The following is a 24149-nucleotide window of genomic DNA, read 5'->3' as shown; positions in this document are numbered from 1 at the left end:
TGGATCTGAAATTCCTGTATGTAATGAACCTTAGTGTTCCTAATGAATCTGAGAATGGATGAGTTCCTAGGCTGGTAGAATCATAGTAGCCCTACTAACTGCATTTCAGCATGGCCTGGTAGTTATGCTGGACTGTATTTAAGAGAGGTTTGCACATCCATTTGGGCCTCCCACATGCAGTAATTTGTATGCATGCAGCTGTGAAGGGCTGGGGGTTGATGGCAAAAAGGCTATTTTTGCTTTTGTCATTGCTGCTTGGAAGAAAATCCTTCCACTTCTCCACCCAGTCCAGTGATTGTAGGGTCACAGGGTGAATCAGATCACTGAGCTGATTCCAGTGGAATAGTAAACATGTGTAGCAAAGAAACAAACCAACAATAACAAAACAAGCAAGCAAGCAAACAAAACCCCCAAGCCTGCCTCCCCTTTTCCCCCCTCTAAATCAAACCAAAACACTTTCTGCCAGATCTCCTGTTAGTTGATTATTCTGTGACTATGGAGGCAGTCTACAACTAACAGAAATTAGAAGAGCAGCACAGCTCCTTTAAGTGACATCCTGCCATTGCACTGGGTTTTGGATTATGACTAAGTGCTCCCTTAGACTTTAAAAATGTGTGAGTATACGTATATTTGCTTATACTGTCATAAACTCTGAACTCTTAAATGAAGGCCAGCATTTTCCATTCTAATAATTCAGCAGATAAGCATGCCTAAGGAAGGAATTCTAGAGCTCTATTTTCTCCCACCTTCTAAAATACCCATGTAAGTTCAAGGTAAGCTCCCAAGGAAATCTTGAGTGAAAGACACAGGAGGGGGTACTTGCCTATTAATGGTCAAAATGAAAACAGTGTTTTATAAATTATTACAAAGGAACAGAAAGGAAATCACAAAAAACTGTACCACAGTATAATTCATGATGTGCTCAAATACTGTATAAAATATGTGCTCAAATACTGTCTCAAAAAAACCCCAACTCCAAAACAAAAAAAGATGGAAAAAGCTACAAAGACGGATGATCAAAGATGTGAAATAACATTCATTAATCATATCAGAGATACCTCAGGCACTGTAAAAGATGGTAGGAGGAGAATGCAGTAGAAATCATAGATGGCTTGTAGAGTATGGATGCAGAATTACTGACACTTTCAGCTAAGAATGAAGGGTCACGAGCTGAAATACACTGGTTAAAAGCTAACAATGGGAGATTGTCCTTCACATGGTATGTGTATGGAGTTCCTTGGTATGGGACACTATGAATGATTAAAATTTGTGCGGCTTCAAAAAAGCAACTGCAGAAATTCATGGAAGAAAATTCTTTCAAAGCCTATTAAATATACAGACATTCTATCTGGCAGAGGAAGTGCCTATGCTGTGAATTCCTGGATATGCTTGCCTGCTCTTATGCCGTTCTCCAGTCATCTGCTTTGGACATCTGTTCCTACTGAAGACTGTTTTTTGGGGCCAGGTGTTAGCCCACCCCTTGCAACACCTTAGGGTCCTCCTGGGGAAGGAAAGGCCTAAAGGAAAAAGAAAATAAGGAGAAAATTTACGAGCATGCAAGCAAAGGAGAAACCAGAAGAGCATTGAGGGTTAAAAGATCAAGTCTGGTGAGGAAGCCCCATGACTTCTATGGCCTCTGATGCTGGAGATGGGACACTGGAGAGGATGGAGTGACAATGCGACCTGGTATAGCCACTCTCATAACTTCATTTGGGATTAATGGGAGCCTTGACAATAAAGTTTTATAAACTAGAATCTGCAAATTTATAATCTATAAACTTGATTATGGAGCAATAGTTCCCAGAACAGAAAAATTTTATTCCAGTATGTCAAAATGAACTTTTTTTTTCCAGTTTGCCTTTGCCCAGCTCTTTTTGTCAAGTTCAAAGCAATCTCACAAAGAAATATTACCTTGAAAAGCATTTTGGTAAATACATACTGTGCTGGAAGAAAATGATATGTCAGAACTCTAGTCCTAAACTTTCACCCACCTCCCTAATAAACAAATGTGAGTACACAAGCATGCACAAACAATGACTTATCTGAGAAGACTGCTGGAGTCCAAGATATCCAGATACAGCTTTCATATTAATATCCCCCCCTGCCTCCTTTTTTTAAGATCATATTCAGACTTTCTGGAGATGAAAATAAAACATAGTATTAATACAGGAGGAAATAAAGTTGACGTTGGAGAAAGTTTAAAATCAGGTGGTGGTAGTTTGTCTTTATAATAATTTAGAATTGGGTACTAAGTGCATATAAGTTCACCTTTAAAACTTTTACTTAATTAGATAGATGCATTAAAAGTTCCCAATGTTTTATCAATAATAAGTAACTGCAATACTTTTTAATTTAATACATCTCAATGGAATGTAATTTTCATATTGGCTATATTGGGTGACAGTGGTAGCTTTAATAATCCAGAAATACTTTTTGGAAAGGAAAAACACATAGCATGTATACCTGAACAAACTAGAATCCAGAAAATGTGCTTTTCAAGTCCTTTTTGACAGAGACACAAAAGTAGTCTTACATGACTATCATTTTAGTTTGTAGAGAGCACTGTGGTTACCTGGAGAGCACATCTGACTGGAACTTAGCCTCCAGGTTTGTGCCTTTCCCTGTGGTTTGTGTCACATTTGCAGCACAACTGTGTTGTCACAGGGTTGTCTTGTTGCAGGAAATAGTTGGATGTCACAGTCAGCTATTAGGTTGCAGTTTAATGTTTGTTCTCCAGTGGAGGCTGGTATATGCAATACTAGGCCACTGAAACAACAGACTATACCTCTGGCTGTAAATCAGCAAAAACTGAGTGGCTGTAACTCTTTGCATATTTTTCCTCCTCAAAACAAAAATAATCTTCACCCTTCCTCTGTCAGATCTGTTTGTGGTTCCTGCTGCTAAGTCTGGGAACATATATACATGTGTGGGCCATGTTCCAGGCCTCCTCACTGGGGATATTTGACTGACATCCTTTTGATAACATTAGCAAACTGTTCCTGATCTGATTCTTTGAGAGCTAGGCGCTATTTGCCATCATAACTGAAACTGTGGTGGTGCACAGCAGCTGCACCCAAATGGTTGGAAAGAGGTCAGATACAGGGTCTCCTATAGAAATAGAGGATTCCCCACCATGTGTCTGGAACCATGACAAGATCAAGGGGAAATTTATTTGCAGTCTGGATCTAGACAAAACCTGCCATTTGGTAGTCCTTGAATGAACCTGTCCTGGAATGCTACAGCTGTAGGTAAAACCCATCAATTTACAACATTGTCCTTTTTGATTTTTTAGAAGCTGCTCATCTGCAGACAGAAATTTTCACCTCAGATGCTTTTGACAGAGCAGCTAAAATTTACGTCAATTATATTTCCCAATAAGATATGGAGAGACACTTTTCCTTTCTGGCTTCAAAAGCATGAAGAATTTTTTAAAATGTCTTCTGGTATATATAGTGATTATTAAGTCCTATAAGAAAATTAGATTCATGTAAATAAAACATTAAAACAATGAAAATATAATAGTTCACTAAGACACTACAGAAATGTCTGCATATCTGTCCGAATAAGTCACTATCATGCAAAATAACCAACAGCTGCCTTTCATTTGCTGGCAGTATCATTAAAGGACATAAGATTGTAGTGATTAACTCAGTCTCAACTGATTTCACAAACATGGCAGTTCAGAACTTAAATAATTTAGTAGATATGAATGTGATTTTATTGATTCAGTCAACATAATGAACTGCAGTTTCACATTCTTTATTGCTTACAGACAAACTGCACTTTTTGTTCACCAAATATCTGACAGAGGCTTGAAAAGCAATGAGAGAACTGCTTCATTTTCTCAAAAACAATCAGAAATCTCAATTTAAAAAATCAAGTATATTTTTAACATTTTTTTTTCTAGTAGAGATGGGATTAGATAATTTTCATACAGCTAGGAAAAAAAGATAGATATTGTATATTTTAAATTTTGTATTCCTAGAGGAGAACTTTAGATTACTAAATATTTCAGAAGCTATTTATTCCTAGTAGTCAGTTTGTATTTCTTTACACCCGGGCAGAAAAGCAGTCATCCTTCATTTGTGATAGCTGTTAGGAACTAGTAAACTCATTTACTATTGACTTGTTTTCATAACTGATAGCATAAGAATAGTCTCACCCTACACAGAAGCACACACAACTAACAATCAGTTAAGGGATTTCCCTGACTATTGTTTTGGGAAAAGGCCCTATATATCTGAGCTCTCTCACTTGCGAGTGCCAGTAACCCCTTCTAAGAAAACTGAAAAGGCTACAACCTCAGGTGCTGACCCAGATTTCTACTGAAGGCGAATACCCTGTTAGTAGAGGCAGCAGAACAGCTGCTTAGCTGTGGCAGTTCGCATCCTACAGGTTAGCTGAAACCTTGGTGATTTGGGTTCCTGTTCCTCCATGGGGCTGCAGAGCAGTTGCACTGCCAGGGCTGTTGCCTCTACATGGGAGCAGCCATCTGACAGAGCTCTGGGCAGTTATGGATGGTACCAGCTGTATTGCCTGGACTCAAATCATCATTTAGGGCATTGAGGGAAAGAAACAGCTGAAAGACTGATAACTGACAGAAATAATTCATCAAGTAGGGAAACACAGGTAGCGTAGCCCAAGGAGAAAGTTACTGAGCTAAAAATTAACCAAGAGACTTTTGGAAAGTGCAGTGAAAGAAGTTATTTCTTTTGCTAATTATTCTTCCGTTCAGGAAAGCAGGATTTTCTACATAGGCATCGTTGCTTCAAAGGAGCATGACTTCATCACCAGTTTGGACCCTCCAGGGGTCCAATTTTTGGCTAAGCATTCAGGTTTAAAAATGGTAAAATTATTTTGCTTGACGTAGACTTATCTTCTTCAGGTACATAAAACATTGGCGTAAGCATTGTATTTGAAAATAGCTAAACTAACATTAGAAATCTGTGTAAAGTCAATTAAGATCTTGAAGCTGAACAAAGAAATGTAATGGCTATGTATTTTGTTTTAGAACTACTTTCTTTGAGCCTTGTTACTTTTTCTAAAATTTATTTACACATCTACCATATGTGAGCCAATGCATCATTCAGGAACTTGACTTAATATATAAGGATTCAAGGTCTATGTAATATTGTACAAAAAACAGTCTGGAGCTATAGTAGGTAGAAGTGGTTTGGAAATTGTATGGAATATTAAGTTAGAAAAACAACAGCAAACCTTAGAAAAAACATATTTTACCCTAAAAGAACATTACCAGTAACATTCCTGAGTATTAATTTTCTGATAACTTTGGGCTGTTCTTGCAAATTACAGTCTGATGTATTAAGAAAAACTAACTTTGTGCTGGTCATGCTTAATATACTGTGCTGCAATCTGTAATAGTTCAGCTCCTTCACAAGGAGATGAGCTTTTCTTCCAGTGGGAGCACTACCTCCTGAGAGAGGGATGAAAGGAACCCAAGGAAAGCCATCTTCTCCTGGCTACAGTGGTTCACTGAATAAAACCCACTGCTGCAAAAGAAGGGTATTGGGTTGCTTAGTCTACAGGAAATTAACACATCTGCTGTCTGTGATCTCAGGTGTTTCAGCTGTCTGATACTGAGAGGAAGGGCGGAAGGAACTGGGCATATCTATGGCATCTATCTGTCTTTGTCACCTTCATCTCTTACATCAACAGCAGTTTTAATGTGGTTTTTCTTAGTCTTTAAGCATGAGGAAAAAATTTATTTCTAAGTATGCTTCTTAGAAATCCATCTCCTTAGAAAATTATTTTCAAATCTAATTCTAGTTACTCTGAAATTAAAATCTTACCTTGTTTAAAATTTAAATAATATGAACTTTAGGATATACTCATGGGGTTTTTTTGGTCTAACTTTCAGTTAAAAGAAACCAAATTCAAATTTCCTTGATTGACTCTTAAGCAGTTATTTCCAAGTGGTTTTCAATCTGTGTATAATGGCTGAATAGAGGTGAGATAATCTCTCTACATAAAGATATTAAAATATAAGTACTTGAAGACTCAAGGAAATGAAGACTCTGCCTCTGCACAACTAAATACATTTTTTAGACAGGAGAGACTGATGTCTGCAGTTGAAACAACAGCATTAGAGAAATTCAGGCCAGGAAGAATGAATCAAATCTAAAGCCCTCTGAAATCAATGAGAGGCTTTGCTTTAATTCCTCTAGGCTTTGGCTCCAGCCCCAAGTAATTATTCAAGTTGGACTTCGGCCACTGATGCTAACACCATCTGCTTATAGGAAAGTACTGTGAAATCTTTAATTAACACAAACTGTGAAGGCCTCAGTTCTATGTCTTATCTAAAAAATGGCACCTTTGAGAGTGCACTGTTGATGTGTACCTTGCTGAGGACCTCATTCCCTGCCATCTCATGGGAAAGTGTGTCATCTACTGCATTGCCAGCACTACCTTTTCCAAATATGGTCAAGTGTCAAAGCCATTGATTTTCTAATTGAAGTTCATATGCAAGTATATGAACCAAGTTTAACTTTTATTGATGGTATTGGATAAAAATAATAAATATGCAGCAAATACATGGAAAGGGAGAAGTAAGGGGGTTTGGTTTGTCAAAATCAAATTTAAAAAGAACAAAATAAAACACGTAAAAGGGAAAAAAGAATATGACGTGTGTGTAAAATGCCTACCGAGAGAGCAGGATAGTCTTGCAGTTCAGGATTGGATTTCTCACTATTTTTCTATTTTCACCTTTTCACAAAGTCACTGAGGTAAAACATTTAACCTTTCTCTTCCTCAGTTTCCCCACCTATGAAATGGTAATAATGCCAATTGAACTGGCAGGAATTTGCCATCCTAAAGTTCTGCTTTGAGGTATTCAAAAGGGAGATAGTATACCAAGCTACAAAGCTTTGGCATTGTTGCCTACCATGTTATGGCCTGGATAGTCCCACACGCTGTGCAAGGCTGTTGCTTTTTTACACACCATTGTCGTTAAGCACCAGTTTTGCAGCACAGGCCACTTCATTGAGAGTGAATAAGGCGTAGTTCCTTTTGTACCTATAATGCACACTTTCAAGCCAAAAATGAAAAAGATGTGTCTGTCACCAGACGATGAGTGTGTCTGGAGGACTTAAATATTGTTTCCTTATTGTAGGGATTAATGAAGTGCTGGCCCAGGCCCTGCACAGCACTTAAGGACATGTTTAACTTTAAGAATCTGAGTAGGCTGATGGATTTCCAGGGGAATACTGATGTGCTTAAAGTATGTGTTGTTGGAATGAAATCATATCCTTCAGTATCGTGTGGGGTCACACTACTTTTGTTTGTGAAAGTGAAGGAACACTCTCAGATGTTACTCCTTCTACAGGGAATCTCTTGGTTGTTCAAGATGGGGATCCTCAAACATCTTGCCCTCCTGATTTCTCAGTCCAGACTCATATATGTGGTCTGTCTGCAATATACAGGATCAAGATCTGCACTGGTGTGCTAACATAAATTGTTTTCCTGTTTTGAGCCAAAAATAAATTGAATAAATCATGACTCTAAACAACTGACTTCAGTAGCTCTGATTTTTCTTCTTCTTTCCACTAATTGTATCTAGCAACTTTTATATATCTAGATATGAAAATCATTAAATAATTCTCAGCCAAAAAAAATAAATTTAAGCAAACAGCTCCCTTGCCCCAAGCCCCTAGGCTGCTCAAAAGGCAGTACCTCATGGAGGAAGGGCACAAGCTCTCTCCTTCCAGGGTTCTGCATTGCTGTCTTAGGTGAGCATCAGTGTCAGATCACAACACTGAACAAATTTTCCACCTCCACGTGCCACCTCTGGGGCATTCTTTGGCAACTTTCCAGATGCAGTTTGAGTCAGAGGCAACACCTGCAGCTGCACAGACCTTTGCACTCAGAAAGAATGCGCTGTGTTCACCTCACAGTAGGCAGAATGCTCTGTTTATCTACTTGCATCATGACTTCTGCTGGTGCCTACCCTGCCATCTGTCTGAAAGTTTCATACTAGTTCTTTAACAGAATTTACTAAATGCACCAACTGTGTAAGGACCATAGTACAGTTATTGCTGTGTATGTTTAAAAGGAATACATTGTGCAGAAGTGGTCTTCCTTGATACAGGAATGGTTAAGATTGCTGTTGTAACTTATATTATCATGGTTTTTTGTTTTGCAGTTTTACTAAAGAATGCAAAAAAGGAAGAAGAAAAACCTTTCAGAGACTGTGCAGATGTATACCAAGCGGGTTTTAACAAAAGCGGGGTCTACACTATTTATATTAACAATGTGTCAGATCCTAAAAAGGTAAAGTAAATACTTGTTTTATTTTCTTGTTTGTCAATGTGATGTTGCTCTGGCCTTAAAGGAGCATTTGGAGCCTTTATTGAAGTTCTCATTCTGCAAAATGTTGTACTGGTATAAATAACCTGGGCTATATTCAGTCTTGAAAAAAATACAATAGAGTGAAGAAAATTATAAACTGTATTATTCCGGACATTCTTCTTTCTCGCTGACAGAGAACCCTTCGTAAGTTCCAATATACACTCAATAGTTGACTCACTTCCTCCCGCTTGGCAAATTCAGTTGAATCAGACTATGGCTGCAAATAAATCTGCGATAAATGTAGAAGAGAATTAGTAAAGTGCTGTAATGAGGAAGCTGATGGGGCAGATTATCTGGTAGCACAGGGAAAGGAATAGCAGAATGAGCAGTTTTTAAAGATAAAGATTTACAAAATGAGATATGTAAAACTTATTTCTAAACTGAATTTGATTTTATTAGAGGCCTTTGGAAGCCTGTAAATGTCAAGACGATATAGTTTACTAAGGAATTAGAGTTCATTAAACCATGAGTAGAATTGGGGTGGGAGAGTGCTATGGGCAAAGATCAACATAACTCTGGTGAATGTGAATTAAAAAATATTTGACACGACATAAAACACAGAGATCTCTTTAAGCATTAATGAACAGGATGAGAACAATAAACGCAGTTCTGTAGAAGCTGTTCCGGTCAAAACAGAGATGTAACATCAGAGTCCAAACTGAATGTACAAATTGGCAGTGGCTTTTCCTAGCCTTATTAAAGTTCAGAAACCATCCCCAGAAGCTGGGTTGCAATGAAGAACAATGGTTATCTGAAAGCACTGTGGCACTGATGGTTCCGGTATATTTACCTTAAACCCTCTTCACTGGTCATATAAGGACAGTGACACTATGGAAGCCATCCTGTGTTTCCGCTATATCCCTGTTTGCAGAAGCTACTGTGAATCAAAACAGGCTCCACAGCTCAGCTGATATAATTGCATTATTTTTTCCTGGAGGCTTCCTGTTTTAGCAAAAAAGGGCGGGGGGGGGGGGGGAGTTGAGGGTGTTTTTGCTGCCACCTGTTTCTGTCTTGCCCTAGCGATAACACAGCAAAAGCTGATCCCAGGCATGTTCATGTTAGTCAAGTGAGGAGTGTGATTGCTTTAACAGATTCTTTTTCAGACATTAAGGTCCTATTAACAGTCTGCAAGGTAGTGCTGTGCAGAGATAGCTGAATTAACTCCGGCTGAGATAGCTTCAAAATCACATCAACACAGCACTGTGCCAGGACTAATTAGCCCAGAGGTAGCACCACACTGACACTGTTAGATTGCTCTGGGACCCAAGCTAATATCCTGATAGGTACTGCGTGGAGACATACCCGCTTGTTTAAAGCCAGTTTAGTTATCTGGGTTACCACAATGCAATGCACAACTCTGACATCTCTTAAGAGGCCTAATATATTATTACCTTCTGTAATACTCACAGTCACTGGCAACTGTCTCATTTATAGTAATTTTATACTTCAGGTCACAAAAATATACCTTCATTTCATTTTATATTTCCTAAGGGGTACTTACTAGAATCCTAACATTCAATAGAAAATATCCCTTCGTCATATATACAAATATTACTGTCAGTTCTATTTTTTTGCTGGTTTTACCTTCACATATTCATAGAAAATTATACTCTGTGCTTACAGTTCCATACCATTTATATGCTTCATTTTTATTTGCTTACAAATTTAGATCGCAATTTTTCTTTCATGTTCCTAGCTGCAACAGTTCATTAGTTTAGTTCGTTAGTTTTCCAGCCCTGCATCAAAAATTAGTGATTCATTTCTGTTTAAAAGGATATTAATAATATTCCATATTTTTGAGATGTGAAAAGAAAAAGATAGGCTTAAATTATTAAGCTAATTAATTGGTTTACTTTGATGTGGGGGTCTGTGCAATGCCTGATGGTGTTGACAAATGATTGTTCCCAGGCCATAGTGAGAGCAAAGGCAAGAAGAGTCCTCTCAGTGCTCTGCAGAGGTGGGGTCAGCTACAGGGGAAGCAGAGGCTGCTGATGAGCAGAGGAGCAGTGGGAGTGCATTTGTCACCATTTTGGAGCTGAAGGAACCATGACAACCTTCAGAAGCTGAAGTAGGCCAGGGGGACTGGTCTGAGTGCACACAGAACCTCCATATGTCCCCTTGGATTAATGTATTTGACTCTCTCACTGTCTCCTCGAATGCCCTTACAAGCATGACTTCTACCAACTTCTGGGTGCGCTGCACTGAAAATGTCATGTTTTTAATTGTTAGGGGGGTCTATATATCTGGGTCTTCATGGCTCTGCAAAACTGTTGCCATGAATGCAGCTTTCAATCCTTCCCCTCTACTTTCTGCCTGTGGATTTCCTACCAAATTGTTGTCGATGGTCTCTCTGAGCATATATGCCAGAATTGTAACCCATTAAATGTATGCTAGCCCCATATACAGTGGAAACTGTCATCCTGACATGGTTACCTTCAGGCTTGGTTTCTGCATAGCAGAGACACATTCCCTGAATCTCAAATGGCTGGTCTTGAGCTTGTTGCTCCATGGCAATAATGTAGACTTGAGATGTCCTAGAGCACATGCACTTAAAATGCCCCATGTGGTATTCCCCCTCCTTTTGTTTACTTTAAAATTGGGCTTATCTCTAAATGGTTATTATGAAGTTTATAATAATTTAGTCCGTAAAGCTAAAATATGTATAAATAATCTCATATATGCCTTTTAGGAGCTTGAGTATTTTTACCCATGCATTTAAGGAAGAGTAAGAGTGCAATGTTTTGGATGCTCTTTTAATCTAAATCAGGTTATTTTATTGACAATAAACTCAGAATCTAGAGACGCATGCAAATTCAAAGTCACTTTTCTTCACCCTTTTCTTTTCTGGTAGAAGGTTAATTATCAGAACATGTTAAAAGGTGTTTAATGGCTGAGTGCCTTGAGCTTGTCTGGGACAGAAGCCAGTCTAGGACATTTGTTGGCTAGAGCTATGCACAGTGAACATCTATAATCAGCTTGGCACTCCTGTTAATAAGGCAGGTGTTTGCGTCTACTACCGCCAGACCACACAATGATGGCTAGTGAATAATATGCTGCTGGTAAATCTTTCTTTCACTGTGCAGTTTTCTCTTTTAATTTGTTATATTATTCAGAAAACATCAGCATCTTTTTACAGGTATTTTATTATATTTTAGTATGAAAACCCCATAATTTGTGCACATCTTAAAAATGAGTAGTCTTAATAAAGTCTTAATACAGTTGTGGATTTAAAGTTTTAAAAATTGGCAGTGGATTCATGAGAGCTTGAAAAGACTTATAAGGAAAGTAAATCCCTAATTTAGAAATTCTCACTGTAAATCAGACTGAAGAAATTAAATTCTGTAGATAAATGTTTTGACTCACAGTGTCTTCCCTGAAGGAGGAATAGGGACAAAATGTTTGTCTTGCAAATTGTGGGTTTTCTTGTGGTTACCCTAAATCAAATTCACATGTTTGCACTGTTCGGTGTTCTGTTTCCTTCCTATACCTACACAGGGACTTCACTTGGCATGCCTGGAGCAAATTAAAACAAAAGAACTTGCATGGGATTACTGTGGCAATGCTTATTATAAGTAGGAAAGATTTGGAATTGCTTTGCCTGAGGGTAGAATACAGTTCTCTTGTCAAATGAGGGACAAATTTTTATTTAACTGAATTGGATAGTAACCTTCAATTTGGCAAAGAAACTTAAATCTTTAAATTACTGACCAGTGCTGAATGGATTGACTTTTCTTGATGTGAATGCCAAAAGCTAAGCTGATGGGTGACACCTCTTCAACCCTCTTATATATTGACATTCTACTTAAAAAGAGGGATATAACTATTCAAGAGTTCAGGTAAATGAAATTTAAGATAGTTGCACTACCAATATGGCATGGATGAGTATATGGGAATGAAAATCAGGAAAATTTGCTGGAATGAGTAGCACTGAGAAACATAGATCTTAAAATCAAATGTCATACAAAAGTAGGAACAAAAATGAATACTGTCACTTGCCCCATACCAAGAAAAGTGAATGGATAAGCAGTATTTGCATTTTTTCATCGTTTATCTTTTATATTTTTGAAATGATAATGTAAGAACAGTGAAAAATGAATGAAAACTAAATATGCATTTTGATTATTATATAGATTATTTAAGAATGTTAACAGATTTCAGTTGACTCAATATTCTAACAAGCTTCATCAAAATTGTCAAACTGTTAAATTATCCTTAATATACAGAATCTCAGTATCTAAGTTAGAATTTTATTAGTGCAATGATGGCAGGGTATGTTCAGTATAGGTCTTGACTTCTGAGCTTGTCCCACAGATGTCTGTTCTTCAGCCTGTTTCTATCTATGTCCTCTGTCAGCTGTAAGGCAGCTTAAACTGAGATCAGCTGTTTCTGTTTTGGGACACTGCCTGGCACACTGTAGGTAACATTACAACACAAAGCAAAACAGAGTAATCTCATCTGTGCTATGATTTGGACTCCTTGAATGGGTATTTTCTGTAAAAATTCCTGAAGATTCTTTCTTAGACAGAATGACACTCTGCTGTAAGCCATAGAAAACATTATTATCACTGAAAGAAATACTCTTGTTTGTTAAGAGGAAGGGAGTGGTTACAGGGGCACTGTAAAGAAAATAAAAGGAGCATGGAGGGAATGTGAAGAGGAAAGCTCAGGATGCAGAATGGGATGATGGGGAGATATTCTTGAGTAATGTGCTGAAACAAAAGGAGACATTACTGGGAGAATTACACTGAACATAAGGAGAGTTCCTGTTGTAATCAAGCGATTGAGGATACCATTGAGGGCATAGGGCATGAATCCATAGGAAAACAGGCTTCCTTAGTTCCGTTTTTCACAAATATTTTTTTCCCCCTAAAATGAAAAGGTTCCAATGCAAGTTTGTTTCATTGTGGGTTTTGTGTTTGGGGTTTTTTTTTTAATTGTTATTATTGCATAGGTCTTCTGCAATATGGAAATTGCTGGAGGAGGATGGACAGTTATACAGCACCGAGAAGATGGGAGTCTGGATTTTCAAAAAAGCTGGAAAGAATACAAAATGGTAAGGTGAAAAATGTGGAATAGCTTTACAGTCCATAGAAGTGTTAGATTTCAAATAATACTTCCTATTACCTTAAGCAGATAGTTCTGCCTATAGTGATGTGGTGTGGTCCTGCAGACTTTTAAGAGCTACCTTTTGTCATGTCTGTTACTTTCAAAAATCATAATATTCTTTTTACTCAGTTAGCTGAGTATTATTTCCCTTGACTTAAGGTTTCTTTGAGGGCAGTTACAGAGATTAAAATGAGTTCAGGCTCAGGCATATGCACTAAAGAATGTTGCTGTCTGTCCCTCTGAAGTTTTGACTTGCTGTGATGTTAAGAGGTAATAGCCATGTGACAATGTTCCTGATGCATGGATGTTTTCAGATGAGGGGAACTCCTTTAGAACCTGGAGCATCTCAGATAGGAATGAAAAGTTTTACTGGGGTTTATCCCAAGTCATACAACACCTCTGCCAATCAAGCTAATGTACCGGAAATGTTGATATTTCAAATAGGATTAAAAGAAAATAAATAACTTACCACATTTCAGCAGGCTATTTTCGCTTTGCCAGCTCAAAAAAATTTTATTCCAATCTAAATAACTTCTGAGTTTTTTAATTTGCTGCCTGATCAAACTTTCTGATGGAGCTCCTTTCTCTGAGTCCCTGAGAACTGGCTTGGATTTCAGTGACATTCCCAGTGAAGTTTTCAGAACTGTGTTATCAGCCTGGAAGAGGAAAATCTTCTTTTCCAACAGTTTTCAAAAAGCACTAAATGAAGAGAGCATTTAAAATGTTTAAAAATAAAAGCAAATTCAGTTCAGCAAAAATCTCTGTGGGAAAAAGTTCTGATACAGAATTTACCATTTCAGAAATAAATCAGATTGCTGAACCAAAATGTCATTTTGGATTTTATGGATGCTTTCTTTTCAGTATTTTTATATTACTTGAAAATATAAATTATAGGGGTAAAAACTAACCATTTGGGTCAGATGTCTGCTACTATGGATGACCAGAGAATGTAATCTGTTTCATAAGATTTGTGAAGTAAAAATAATATTAAAATGGCAAATAGGTATTTTTTAATGGATTTGCAAAATTGGGAACTCTTTTTAGAATTTGTAAACTTTTAATTTAGCAGGAAACTTGAAAACTATTTTACTCTATTTTGGTTCAGAGACAAATAAAATATAAAATATCAATTTATTTTGGGGGAACCAAAATTTGAAGATTCTACCATTTCTACTTATGAGGAAATTAGAATTTGTGTATGCAACCTAACTCATTCTCTCTATATGGGCTGTTTTAATTTCTGTTTATACCATATGAATTATTGAGATTTACTCATTTTTTCTCTTCTGTGCTTTTTCTTAGACCATTTAATAAAAACAGCCCTTCTTTTTAAAGTTTTCCCATGTGGCCTTTTTTCATATATATCCTTTCACTCAGTCAAACATTTTCCTCAAATTTTCCTTTACAACAGTGTGAGCCTGTTCAGGATTAGATTATGTTGGTTTTGTCTAGTTCAAGCAGTCTGAATTAATTTTTCTTCTCTTTAGGAATGCCATAGTCTTCTATGTCTTCTAAGAGATCATTTACTTCTACCAAATAAAAAGGATCTGGTTTGGACTTTTACTGATAGCTATCCTATAAGTCATGAGAAAAGATGGGATTTAGGCTTGTCTCTACTTCTATGAACCATTTAATCCAAGTAACTAGTTTAGGCCCCATTCTGTGATTATCTTATATCACCAAATGATGAATGATAGAGGCTGATGGATGCTCTGTGGATTACTCAAATATGTAACAGTGTCTGAGCTTCAAGGCAATGACACCACTGACTTAATTCCCTCATTGTTCAGAGAGGGTGCACAATGTCTATAGGATCACATCCCCTCTCCTTCCTGACACATCTACCTGGTGTTTCTTCCAATGGAAACCAGGTAGTGTTTTGGGGGACACAATAGTACTTCATCTTGCTTGGAGTGGTTGAACTTCATACGTGTTCTCTCAGCCCATAGTTCAGATACAGATTTCCAGATTTGCTAAGACATTGTTGTTGTCCTTGTATCTCATTAGGGCCCCAAATCTAACAGAAATAAACAATGTCATAATAATATAATAACAGCAAGAATAAGTCACTGGGGCTTCTTTTAATTTCAGTGCATTTAGTTCTTATTGGAAAAGAATCTGGAAAACTGTTGAAGTTATTCAGTTACAAGCAAGTACTGATTGCCAGCTTCTGAGCTGGACAGGGACTCAGGCCACCAACCTGCGGCACTGCTAGTGCCCTCACAAATTATTGGCTGTTCCAGTTGTCGGAGGCCATTGCGCATTTTCTCTGACTCTAAGCTGAGATCCTTACAGCAGATAACTTGGAAAGGGTGCACATGGAGTATCCTCTGCAAAGGTGAGTGACAGCACTGCTGGGTTACAGGATTCACCTGGCAACAATGAGGCATTCATTGTCTTTGATTCAGTTTCATGCTGGTGCCTTCAGCTTACATGGAAGAACTTCAATTCCTATTCAATATATTTTCCAGACACCATCACAGGAAACAGGTTAAGAGAGAGTTAAAGTAGCCATGAATCTTTTGAAAGTAGGAAATATACAACTCTATCCATACATCAATTGGCACAAAGTCAGTGATACTACACTAATAGTGGTACTAACATTTTCTCCTTGTTCTTTTGGTTCCATTTCCACTGGCATCCAATCACCACTCTGCAAAATAAAGTTACATTTTCTTTGGTATCTAAAACAATAGCTAATGAATAGAAAATGTTTTATGCAGATTTATTGTTATTCAAGATTGGTTATGCCATCTTCTTCCTTAGTGGCTTATGTACTTACCAGTATCGTTCAGTTTTGTTATTAGTCTTATGCCATGCCGTGTAATTTGTGCCTTTGCTTCTAAGAACTCATTTCTGACTACGAAATCTTTTGGGCTAATTCATTTTTGTACATTCAATACTAATTGGAAGAAATTCAGAGGAAATCCTGTGAGTTCATCCTCCCATCCTTTTCTTATCAGTATCTACTACATCTGTTCTTTCACATTTTGAAATGGATTTTCCATTATACCTTTTATTACTTATCAGAAAAATTTGAAGTGAAGCAACAAATAATTCCTTTAACAACAGTGGCTAAGGTCACCCTTAAGCAAGTTTCAACCATTTTTCATATTTCCTTGCCTGAGGAGGGAATGTAAAACACTATTAGAGTTTTGACCTCTACAAGGAGAATATCATTTAAAAAAACATTGGTTACCATCTGCAAACCTGAGCCGCTTTTAGAAGGGGGGTTTCCACACGCTTACTATCTAAGACAGTTTCTGGCATTTATTAGGCAGTCATTAGGAATAATCAAATCCAATGATTATCTCATGTGCTAACTTGGCTATCAAGACTTCTTTCTCAATTTCCAGCTTTTCAGTTCTTGGATGAATGCACCTTTCCCAGTTACTTTCTCCATTTTTGCCAGATTAGGTGATGGGGTATTGGATTCCCTATTCTCTAGCCTTTTAGTATGTCTAGTTTAATAATTCCCATCAATTTCACAGAACTTATTCCACACTCAACAGCCCAACATTCACTATCATTTTCCCAGTGGGGCTTCTTGGGGGTCAAGTCTATTGGGGACTTCCTCAGACCTTTAAAATTATTTTCTTATTTTCTGTCATTGGAGAAAGAGTCTTAAAAGGTATTTGAAATTGCGTGCCTTGGCCAGCCCACAACAATTCTATTTCTAGCCAGTTTTTTTTCCCTGCATGTCAGTATTTAATTGTACTGCATGCCTTCATTGCTACAGTGTTGCTATTTTCCTTTCTCTGATGAAAGAAAGCTATCACTTTTTTAATCATTCATAATATCATGAGCTAGATTAGGATCACTCGTACATATTAGACTCACAGCTGAATTTCTAAGCTTTATGGCAACCACCTCCTATCTTCCTGAGCAGCAGCTGGTTTTTCTTTTGAATGACGTTCAGTGGTGAATTCCACACCCCCTTAATCTCATGTTCCTGATTAACATCTAAGAATCCAACACCAGTTCAGTGCTTAAAAAAAGTCTGCTGCCAATTCATCTCAGCAGTCATCACCAGCATATGTGTGTGCCTGAAAAGCACATCCACATAACCACTTCCATTTCTGTTGGGGTTTCTTCTTTTTCTTTTCTCCTTTAAAAAGTTGTTGGGTCAAATTGATGGCTAGCTCCATAGGGCCAGTATCGTATGATGCAGAGCAGGATAATTTATGCTCTTCCATGGCTTAAATTCTACAGCATACTGAGAGCCAGACCACAGAGATGGTTACCACAACTTTCTCGGGAAGTATTTCTGGATGCAGTTCTAGTGGGCATTTACATTATGTTATCTGGAATAATGTGATTTTCCTCTGAGCCTCAGTAAATTTTAACTTGTATAACAAGCCTGGTGATCCATGTCTTCTGCTTACCTAAAAGACAGCTGAACATGTCTTTGGACTGTAAACCTTTGATTTCCTTCTAGACATGATGTTTTGTCTACCCTTTTTGATATACTTCCTGCAGTTCACCTCTGTGAGTAAGCTCTAGTTTGGACATAGGTCCCACCCATTTCCTGGAAGACCTTCCAGTTGCTGATCACCTCATGTTTTCACCTCACCAGTCCTTGCAAGTCCTACAGACTGCGAGTTGTGTATTTGGGCATCTAGATCTACCTGAATTATTCATAACAAGAGCTACCATTCCAACAAAGATTTTATTTCTTAGTACCATCTTTTAGTTCATTCTGAAAACTTCCAGATGTTACTTACATTTAATTTTTATTTGCAAAGTGTCCAGCTCCTGTTTTAGAATGGGGTCTCCTAATTCCTTTTATGGTCTCCATCTGTTTTAAGTCTTATTTTAATTTCTCTCATGAAAATTTCAGTTCCAGTTTTCAGTTTTGTTAGCATTCTTTCTGCCCACCTTTCCTGTCCCTAAACTCTGACTTTTTTTTTGTTCCATATTGCTTCAGTAACAATACTAACTTACACCTTTTTTCTTTTTCAAGATAGGTCCTCACCACAATTAATTAACATTGTGTTTGACCTGAGCAAAAAGGCAAAAACTCAAGCTGTTGTACTGTTCCCTTTTGGAACTTTAATTGATGATGGATTTTTCTCTGTTGCAGTTTTGTCCATTTACAAACAATGTGCAGATTCTTTTTTGTCCCCAAACACTTGAAAAATCAAACAACTACAGACAGATCTCCAACCCCTTCCAGTCACATTAGATTATTACGTTCATCACTTGCTTTTTCAAGGAGAGGCTGACTGCATAAAAATCACAAGGCATGTTTTTAAATTGTTTGTGTAAGTTTCATGATTCTTGTTCCACTATTTTAGTGGAAAACAACTTCAGATGTGTTTTTTTTAAAACAAAAATTACATAAACCATATGGCTAGGCTGAAGAGAATGTTCTTGACAGAAAAAATAAATTTGCTCATAATTTGATTGCTTATATTGTAGAAACAATATCTTTCATAATTCTCAGTTTTGTTAAAGATAGATATTCTGAATTAAATTTAAATCCTTTTCTGGATTATAAATGTTTAAGATATGTTATGCATTGATATGGCCACAAAATCTTCACACTTCTTGCATTCACAGTAGTCTGATATTATTGATACATTTGCTGTATTTCTGTGTTCTTTAAAAGAGAACTCAAATACTATCAAAGAGATCTGAAGATGTTAACGCTGCTCTTTCTGTGACTATTCCACATTAAATAGGTTTGTCAAAAGCTCATTTTTGGGATCATCATTCATGCTAAATTTTTCCCTTTAGACTAAAGAAAAGAGATTGCTGGGAGCTAAGTATATTCCACTGCAAGCATATGATGCAGCTCCCTGGGTTCACAGGACATCAAGTACTGAAATGGTCATTGAAACGAACTTCACCTAACTTCTGTTAGGGAGATTTAGAAAGATGCTGCTGTTGTTCACAGGAATTAAAACACTCATCTGCTTTTTAGATAACGATTTGTAATTTTGACAGGAATTTAAACTTAGGAAACCTTTATCATCATGTGGAAAATGTACATACACATACCAGCTAGAGATTCCTAGCTACCAACAGGCCTGTGGTTTTATGACAGTAAGAGGTTGCCTCCATCAAGTTTGGCTTGAGCTATGTTCAAGTGATCCATTTTTTGGTCACAAACAGTAACTCAAAAAAATATAAGGAAAAAAACAAAACATTACCCCTAATGTACATATGGTCGGATATGTAAACCTTAAAAGTATGATTGTTGATTGATCTCATATGCACACATATTTTCATCTTCACCATTATTACCCCCAAATTGTTTGGCTATGAAGGATCCCCCAAGGGCAAAGATATACAGCTGCTCCTGATAATTAGCTAATTGGGTTTTATAACAAGAACTGTGTCTTTCTTCCAACGAGAGTTTTTGTGTTTCCCTGTTTTGCACAGGAGGGATCCAGTGGATGAGGATCCTACTACTGTTTGACTCAATTTCTTCTTTCTCAGCTCCTAGGCCATGCCTGCACTTGTGCATTGAACAGGGCCAAGGCCTGTGTGTGATCACAGTCGTATGACACAAGATCCTCATCACTAAATTTTAGTGGAATTTTGGTCTAACTCAAATAACATTCCACAAATAATGCCGAAGCAGTTAGGGGTAATGAGGCATTCTCAAGTGGCAGTTTGCACAGGGCTGTCTTTTTTTCAGAGCTGAGAAGGTTTTACTGTTAGCACGTGGGTTATTCTGGTTTGCTTTCTTCTGCTTAGCAGAGTAGTAGGGGCTGTTCAGAATGCTCTTCACAACTTCTTCTTCCCCCTGTGGCTTAGTGAAACAGTACTGAGGGGAAGAATTGTTGGTTCAGAGAACATGGGGAGGCTTTTTGAAGATAACCTGGGAATAGCAAAGGAATACAGAAAGTTTGTGGAAGGAGGAGAGCCTTCATAACACTATCTGTACTACATCCATCCATCTAGCTAGCTAGCTGGAGGTATATTCCATAATTTCTTCTGCAGAAACAGCTTCATGTTCTTTCCCTGCCAGTAGTGTAAAGAATTCTATAAAGTGCCTTGCAACAGCAGCATGGTCCTTCCTGCAAAAATGAAGGATTTGAGGACAGGATGGACCTGTGAGAAAGGCAAAAACTAGGGAATGCGTGTCCTTGGAAAAGACAGAAACCATGTTCCTTCTGTACTGTAAACAAACAAGACAGGTTGGGAGTGGTAGTGGTGAATTATTATGTTGCATGAATGAGAGTGAGTTATGGGTACAAGGTGATAAAAAAGGCATGCTTCAGACATAAATAGTTTTGTAACATATAGTCAGAAATACATTTCTTATGATAGTACACTCCAAGGTCACTAGTTATAAGTTGCTTACATAAAAAATCATTTACTTCAACGGACTGGGATAGATGACATGGAAATCATTTGTTTCTTTCAAACATTTACGAAGTAATTAGTATATAAGGAAATGATTTTTGGTGACTGGAATGTGTATTAAGATATTGTGTGAGTAACGTCTTTCATGGAGACCCACCCTTCTGTGATAAAGAATGACACGTCATGCTAGTTTAATAAAAAGTCACTTCTGACTGCAACTGTTATTCAGATAATTGTCACTTTCATCAGTGTTATAAAAAGAGCCAGCATGTTCTCTGCTTCTCCTGAGGTCTAAATCCAGCATGTCAAGTGGAGATAGACGTGATATCAAAGTGGTAAGAGACCATATTCGGTTTTATGAAAATGAGTTCATGAAACTATTCTGGTCCTGACCAAGGCTTAATCTACAGTATGCATTTCAACAGTATAATCTAAGGGAGAAAGAATGAAACAATATTTGTTTCAGAGTGCTTTGGATCACTGGATTGGGCACCAGAGAAGATGCTACCACACAAGGAAGCACCTTCCTTATTTTGGGGAATGGTTTTGAATGTAAAATTAAACACAATTTTGTGTGGAGCACACTTGTGTTTTAAATGTGTTATACTCAGCACAGTCTTCCCTGTGCAAATGTTACTGGATAATACCAGTTTCAAGCGTTGTATTGACACATGGCTATGTACTTGTGCCTACTCTGCCACCAGTGCTTCAATTTAACACCATTAATGTACAGTATTAAGACTCGTGGTCTTCGAAAGGCTGTTAATATAATGATGTAAGGTATTCCTTACATGTAAAACTTAATAAACTTTATGTAATGATATCAAAACTCAGCTTAATTATGCTAACAGCCTGTAGCAGAGCACCATGAGAAAGATTAATGTTATTAAAGAAACTTTCCTTTCTAACCAAAAGACAGAAATGCAATTTTGCAAGAGCCAGGTGAGATTTTGAGAGGTTGTTTTTTAAATTAGTGATTTGAACATTTAGTATAATTTTAGCAGAGGTCCTCCAAAATGACAGTTGTGTGCTCTCATCATGGAACAGCTTCTTCTTCAGCAAGGAGGATCTCCCGCCTGATCTGTTCCATTTGGGACTTGCTGGAGTAGCCCTTCACTTTGGGGTTCATGCATCAGATTAGCACTATAACTTTTTGACTGTCGTGTCAGTCATCTGTTCTTGTTCAGGTATTTAGTGTAGCAACTGAACCCAAACAAGAGAGAAAAGAGCAACCTGTAAGTTTGGTGCTTGGGGTATTTAGATGGATTATGGGGCTGAGATTCAAGTCCCTGCACAAACTCACATACAGATGGTTTGACTGTTGGTCTTTCCTGTAGCATCTGTGCTCTTAGTCATGTGCACTTTTGCTATTTGGGATGAATCAGTGTCTTCTGAAAAGAGAAATAAGTCCTACCTCCAAAAGTTTTTTTCTTTTTGCCTGAAGTGAAACAAAAGTACTTTATTTTAGATGTATTTTTTTTTAGATTTTGAATTTTTAGCCTAAACCATACAATTTATTTCTTTGCAAAGGACAAAACAGAAAGTACTCTTAATCTCCCAATTTGTCTTTCTTAGAGTACAAAAATTAAGTTTTCTTTTCTTTAAAACATACCCATTTCCCTGGGATGCACTTACTAAGAGCTGCACTAAGTGTCTGTATATTCCCAGGATCCACTTGTCCTAGAGTGAAGAAGGTGGTTTGGGAAAGAGGCTGTCAATGTAATTTGTTTCAGTAGGAAATGCTTTCATGTTTTTAGTTAAAACAGTAAGGAAGTTAGATTGAAATCCAGGCCTGAGGAAGATGCAATGGCTGTTGTATATGTGTCACTGTAGGAAACTGAGCTGTTTGGGTCCCATTGCCTAGCCAGGGGTAACATCTGTGTAAGGTTTGCACCTCAAACCTGGATCCTGTCACTGTGATTCTTCCTCATCAGAAAGTCTGCTACTACTGGTGCTGTGTGTGTTTGAGAAGGAAAAAAGAAAAAGTGAACCTAACTTCTGTATGTCTACTAATATATTTGGTGTAGAATTAAGTGTAACAACCTGAATTGCTGCAGGATATGAACAAGATTTTGAGACACACTTCTCAAACTTGTAATGACTATACAGACATTTAGGTTTTTGTTTAAACTGACAATATCTAAGTTTTTGTTTTAGTCTTTTGACAAGGTACCTCTGGCTTCAATCTAAACATATTTTTAAAACCTGCCACCAAATATTTGTTAGTATATCATAGAAATAGTTCTTAATATTTAGCATTATTTTCCCATATTCTTTTAAGTTAACATTATTTAACACATTTGTTTTCTGAGGAAATTGAAGCCATTTCTATAGACTACATCTTTATTTCAAATAATACAATGAATAATTCAACATGATGGAAATGAAGACGTATATTGACCTTTTTAGAAATTATCTTCTTAAACAAAATCCATTCCACATTCTCAGCTAAGGCAAAAGGAGCTGAATATTCTTTATGGCTTCTGGGAAGACACTGCTGCTGTAAAACACTGAATTATTATCTGCTTTATTCAGTGAATTGTCTGACAGGAGATGAACCCATAGGATATATTGACTGTGTCTGGTTTCAATTTTGTTTTGTCTATAAAAAGTCAAAGCTTCCTATGAGCATTATCAGACAAAATAAATAAAGTAAGAGAGATAATTTTTTAATGAACTTGGAGTAACATGATTCAAGCAGAATACCCCCACAGGTTTTGCCAAAGCTAATAAAAGTCTTTTGCACCCTACTTATTATTTTTGAATAAGTATCAACTTTGTAAATTCTTAAGGTCATTTTTAAAACCAGTATTGAATTCCATTTCTTTGTACTCATGACTGCTTTAGTAGTTTTGACTCTGTTAATCAGCATGCAATTGGAAATGAGCTGATGTAGAACCTGGGTGTCATTTAGAGTAAATATTATAAAATCATGTACTTCTGTCTGTGATTCCTGATTCTAAGTACCTTAATGCATACAAAAGAACAACAAATTACTATTTATTTATTCTTTTACGGAACAGTTGGGTACTATGTCAGAATTTACACAATTTACTATATGGTTATAGACATAAAGAACCAGAAAACTCCTTTGCTTCTTCCTAGTACATAAACAGGATTAAAACTGTCAGTAAGGTTCTATATTGTGTCATTTCTTTACTCTGAAAACAAGTGTTATCATGTCTACAAGAACAATCTATTCTAAATGTAGTACAAAATGTCACCTGATTATTGCTTCATAAAAACCCTATTTTACTAATTGGTTGCAATTTTTACGTCTTTTTAACTGACTTACTTCAGATCAAACTTTGCCAAAATATGATCTTAACGAAATTTTCAGCAGCAAAAATATAAATGTTTTC

General features: G+C 37.1%; 1 protein-coding gene across 1 annotated transcript in view; it reads left to right on the top strand.

Moving 5' to 3' along the window:
* The window catches only part of ANGPT1 (angiopoietin 1), a 163119-nt gene that overhangs the window by 95920 nt on the left and 43050 nt on the right, over positions 1-24149 (top strand). The window contains exons 5-6 of the mRNA XM_069779903.1: positions 8159-8286; positions 13316-13417. Coding sequence (XP_069636004.1) covers positions 8159-8286; positions 13316-13417 — 230 coding nt within the window. The remainder of the gene's footprint in view (positions 1-8158; positions 8287-13315; positions 13418-24149) is intronic.

This window comes from Haliaeetus albicilla, chromosome 3, assembly GCF_947461875.1.
Source record: "Haliaeetus albicilla chromosome 3, bHalAlb1.1, whole genome shotgun sequence".
Taxonomy (NCBI): domain Eukaryota; kingdom Metazoa; phylum Chordata; class Aves; order Accipitriformes; family Accipitridae; genus Haliaeetus; species Haliaeetus albicilla.
This window is presented reverse-complemented; position numbering and strand designations above follow the sequence as displayed.